Source organism: Terrapene carolina, unplaced genomic scaffold, assembly GCF_002925995.2.
Source record: "Terrapene carolina triunguis isolate 2854851 unplaced genomic scaffold, T_m_triunguis-2.0 Scaffold51270, whole genome shotgun sequence".
Taxonomy (NCBI): Eukaryota; Metazoa; Chordata; order Testudines; family Emydidae; genus Terrapene; species Terrapene triunguis.
This window is the reverse complement of record NW_020715621.1, coordinates 1-4,490: the sequence shown is the minus strand read 5'-3', so window position 1 is coordinate 4,490 and position 4,490 is coordinate 1. Positions and strand designations below refer to the sequence as shown.

General features: G+C 63.8%; 1 protein-coding gene across 1 annotated transcript in view; it reads left to right on the top strand.

Moving 5' to 3' along the window:
• The window catches only part of LOC113405852 (cyclin-dependent kinase 20-like), a 4,940-nt gene extending 1,630 nt beyond the window's left edge, over window positions 1-3,310 (top strand). Inside the window, 8 exon segments of the mRNA XM_029914446.1 lie at window positions 364-552; window positions 674-795; window positions 1,367-1,429; window positions 2,199-2,322; window positions 2,637-2,720; window positions 2,722-2,793; window positions 3,069-3,095; window positions 3,097-3,310. Of these exon segments, the coding sequence (XP_029770306.1) occupies window positions 364-552; window positions 674-795; window positions 1,367-1,429; window positions 2,199-2,322; window positions 2,637-2,720; window positions 2,722-2,793; window positions 3,069-3,095; window positions 3,097-3,252 (837 nt within the window). The 3' untranslated portion in view covers window positions 3,253-3,310.
• The last annotated feature ends 1,180 nt before the right edge of the window (window positions 3,311-4,490 follow it).

Here is a 4,490-nt window from a genome sequence, read left to right as displayed (position 1 = left end):
TTGGTTTTGTTTTTTTGTTTGTTTGTTTTGGCCAGAAAAACTGGAAAAATTCCTTTAGAAACTAACCACGTTTTCCCCCTGGATGGATGGATCTTTCTTTTTTTCTTTCTTTCTTTCTTGTTGCTGATAGATACTTGGTAAGTTAAGATGCCAAGGAAGCAGAAGCCGTGAGCTACGGGTGGGTGTCCATCTGTCTGTCTGGGAGATTCGGCTACGCAGGCCCGCTGAACTGGTTAGGGGCAGCAGACACTGGGATGGGCGGGCCCATGGCTCGGACCGAAGGCAGGATACTGGGCCGATGGGCTCGTGGCTGAGACCTGGCAGGGTTAGGCTCACGGCTCTGCCCTGTCTCCCCCGTCGCAGGTGGTGAAGCTGAAGGCCGTGTTCCCCCACGGCGCAGGCTTCGTGCTGGTGTTCGAGTACATGCTGTCGGACCTGGCCGAGGTGATCCGCAACGCCCAGCAGCCCCTCACGCAGGCCCAGGCGAAAGGCTACATGCTCATGCTGCTGCAGGGGGTGGCCTTCTGCCACGCCAATAACATCATGCACCGGGTGAGTCCAGCCCCCCCTGCTCTAAGCACTAGGCCCCACTCCCCTCCCAGAGCTGGGGAGAGAACCCAGGCGTCCGGACTCCCAACCCCCCCCCCCATAACCCCCTAATTGTTCCCAGCAGGATCTGAAACCAGCCAATTTACTCATCAGCTCTACGGGGCAGCTGAAGATTGCGGATTTCGGCCTCGCCAGGGTGTTCACAAGTGACGCAGGCCGGCTCTACAGCCACCAGGTGGCCACCAGGTGAATGGGAGTGGCCGGGCTCTGGGCTGGAACCTTTGGCCACAGAACCGGGTCGGTCCACGGAGCCAGGGACCAGGAATTGGGCTCCTGGGTTCTCTCCCCGGCTCTGGGAGGGGCGTGGGGTCTAGTGGTTAGAGCAGGGGGGGCTGGGAGCCAGGACTCCTGGGTTCCATCTTCAGCTCTGGGAGGGGAGTGGGGTCTAGTGGTTAGAGCAGGGGGGCCTGGGAGCCAGGACTCCTGGGTTCTCTCCTCAGCTCTGGGAGGGGAGTGGGGTCTGGTGGTTAGAGCAGGGGGGGCTGGGAGCCAGGACTCCTGGGTTCTCTCCCCGGCTCTGGGAGGGGAGTGGGGTCTAGTGGTTAGAGCAGGGGGGGCTGGGAGCCAGGACTCCTGGGTTCTCTCCTCAGCTCTGGGAGGGGCGTGGGGTCTAGTGGTTAGAGCAGGGGGGGCGGGGTGCCCGGACTCCTGGGTTCTTTCCATGCTCTGGGAGGGGAGTGGGGGCTGGTGGGATAGAGCAGGGAGATGCTAGTGGTGGGTATGGAGGTGCGTAACCGTCTCTCTGTCTCCCCATTAGGTGGTACCGTGCCCCGGAGCTCCTGTACGGCGCCCGGAAGTATGACGAAGGGGTGGATTTGTGGTGAGCTCCCCGGCCCCTCATCCCCCATCTCTAGTCTCCCCTCCATGCTCGAGCCCCGCTATGGCTGGACATCCGCTCGTTAGCGTGAATCCCTTCCCCCCGCTGATGTGGGGGTCCGGAACGCAGAGATCTCTGCTGGGGCCGGATTCAACTGCATACTTAATGAAGGGGTGTGGCCAAGGGGGCTTCCCTCCTTAATCCAGCCCTAGCCCTGCCCTTTTTGTCCTGCCCCATGGCCATGCTCCCCCCACATAATCATGCCGCCCAAGCCCCTTTACAGGGAGCCAGACCACAGAGCGGGGCCCTAGAGGGGGTCTCAGCCCCCACACAGCCCCTTCCCACGCCTCCCAGCGGAGACGTGATAGGGCAGTTCTCAGTTCTACAAGCAACCGGCTCAGGCTCTCTGCAGACTCAGGCAGCGCCCCTGTGTCCGTTACACTCAGGCAGTTCGCACTTCTGCGAGCCGTCGGCTCTTCGGGCAGGCGTCGCGCTTTGATGCTTCTCTCCCCAGGCGGGAGTCCTGGGAACTCCTGTTATTTTTTTATCCTGAAGGTCCAGCGTCTCTCGTGTGTGTGTGTGGGGGGGGGGGCACGACTGAGCCCTAAATGATCTCCCCCACCCCCCCTGGTGCCCGGAGGCACCTCAGGACAGTGAGGATGGCCCCACGGATCCCGGGGACACAGTGGGATAGGGGTCAGTCATGGACAGTTACCCCTGGGATTCCATAGACCCCCCCCGGCCTGCTCCCTCTTTTCTGCATCCGCTCCAGGGCTGTGGGCTGCATTTTTGCTGAGCTGCTGAACAACTCGCCCCTCTTCCCCGGGGAGAACGACATCGAGCAGCTCTGCTGTGTACTCCGGGTGCTGGGGACCCCCAGCCCGCGCGTCTGGCCGGTGAGTGGGGGCGGGGTTCTCCTCCAGCTCTGGGGCTAGTGGGTAGAGCAGGGGGGCTGGGAGCCAGGACTCCTGGGTTCTCTCCCCGGCTCTGGGAGGGGAGGGGGGGTCTGGTGGTTAGAGCAGGGGGGGGCTGAGACTCCAGGACTCCTGGGTTCTCTCCCGGCTCTGGGAGGGGAGTGGGGTCTGGGAGCCAGGACTCCTGGGTTCTCTCCCCGGCTCTGGGAGGGGAGTGGGGGCTGGTGGTTAGAGCAGCAGGCAGGGCTGAGACTCCAGGACTCCTGGGATTTCTAAGCACTCATCTCCCATGGCAGGAGATCACGGAGCTGCCTGACTACAACAAGATCTCGTTCAAAGACAACCCGCCCATCCCGCTGGAGGAGGTGCTGCCCGACGCCCCCCCCACAGGCCCTGCAGCTGCTCAAGCGCTTCCTGGTCTACCCTTCCCGGGAGCGCGTGAGGGCAGCCCAGGTAAGGGAGCCCCACTGCTCTCCCAGTGCCTAGAGAGAACCCAGGAGTCCTGGCTCCCAGCCCCCCCTCCCTCCTTGCTCCAACCCACTGCACCCCACTTCCCTCCATCTCTAATCTCCCCTGGCAGTCGGGGCTGGGTGCTAGGGGCTGCCGTGGGGCGGGGAGTGCAATACCTCAAAATGCCACCAGAGGGCGCCCCAGGCTCTCCCATTGGTCAGCTGTGGTGCTGGGGCGGGGGTGTCACCAGGTTAACCCTTTCTTCCCCCCTCCCGCAGGCATTGCTGCATCCCTATTTCTTCACCCCCCCCGCTGCCCGCCCACCACTCGGAGCTACCCATTCCCCAGCGGGGGGGCAGGACGGCCCGGCAGGGACCCCAGCACCAGCGCGACTTCCACGTCGAGCGGCCCGTGGAAGAGTCTGTGGTGGACCCCGAATGGGTGGCCCCTTATGTGGTGTGAGGGTGAAGATGGGACACGGGGCCTGTCCCCTCTGGGGGGCGCCGGCTCCCACCCGGCCCCAGGGAGGGGACTGGCTGGCTCAGGGGGGCTGGGAATGGGGCTGGGGCCTGTCCTCTCTAGGGGGCGCCGGCTCCCACCCGGCCCCAGGGCAGGGACTGGCTGGCTCAGGGGGGCTGGGAACGGGGCAGGGGCCTGTCCCCTCTGGGGGGCGCTGGCTCTGATCCAGCCCTGTGGAGGGTGAAGATTGGCCCCAGTCCCCTATATAGTCCCTGGAATAGGGACCCCCAGTCTGTCCGTCCCCCTCTGGACTCTGGTGTCACTGAGTTTTGTAATTAAACGGCTTTCGTTTACTGTGAACTGACTCCCGGCCCCTTTCCTGGAATTGCCCCACCCCTGGTCTGGTTCTGTATGTGGGAGCCAGGACTCCTGGGTTCTCACCCACCGCTGTGAGGGGAGTGGGGGCCGGTGGGTTAGAGCAGGGGGGCCTGGGAGCCCGGACTCCTGGTTTCTATACCCGGCTCTGGCAGAGGACTGGGGCCCGGTGGGTTAGAGTGGGGGGGCTGGGAGCCAGGACTCCTGGGTTCTCTCCCCAGCTCTGGGAGGGGAGTGGGGGCCGGTGGGTTAGAGCAGGGAGGGGCTGGGAGCCAGGACTCCTGGGTTCTCTCCCGGCTCTGGGAGGGGAGTGGGGTCTGGTGGTTAGAGCAGGGGGGCTGGGAGCCAGGACTCCTGGGTCCAGTCTTTGGCTCTGCCTCACTTCCCCGTTCTCCCGGCAGTGACAGGCGGGTGACAGCCGCCCAGCCTGAGCCGGGAGATAGCGCTATCTCTGTCGCCATGTGCCCGCCTCTGGGCTGTGCTGGCGTTGCTGGGGGGTGGGGGGCACAGGGTTGGTTGGCCATGGAGCCCTCACTTTCCTGCCCTGCTCTGGCCTCATCTCCCTCCGTTCCTGCTCCTCGGCCTGTCCTGCTCTCGCGCGCTTTCATTCTTCACGTCTCTTTCACGTCTTCCTTCCTCTCGCACGTGTCTCGCTCTTGGGCCTCCCTTCCTTCAGTCACTGTCAGGCCCTGTCTTTCGCTGTCCCGCTCTCCTCCTGTCACCCTCGTTCTGTCTTTCATTAGCACCTTCTCCCGCCCGTCTGCAGCGTGATCTCCCTCCATCGTTGGTTAGCACCCTCTGGGTGACGGCCCATTGCGCCAGGCGCTGTACAGTGTCTATTAGGTGTATTACGGTACCTCCTAGGC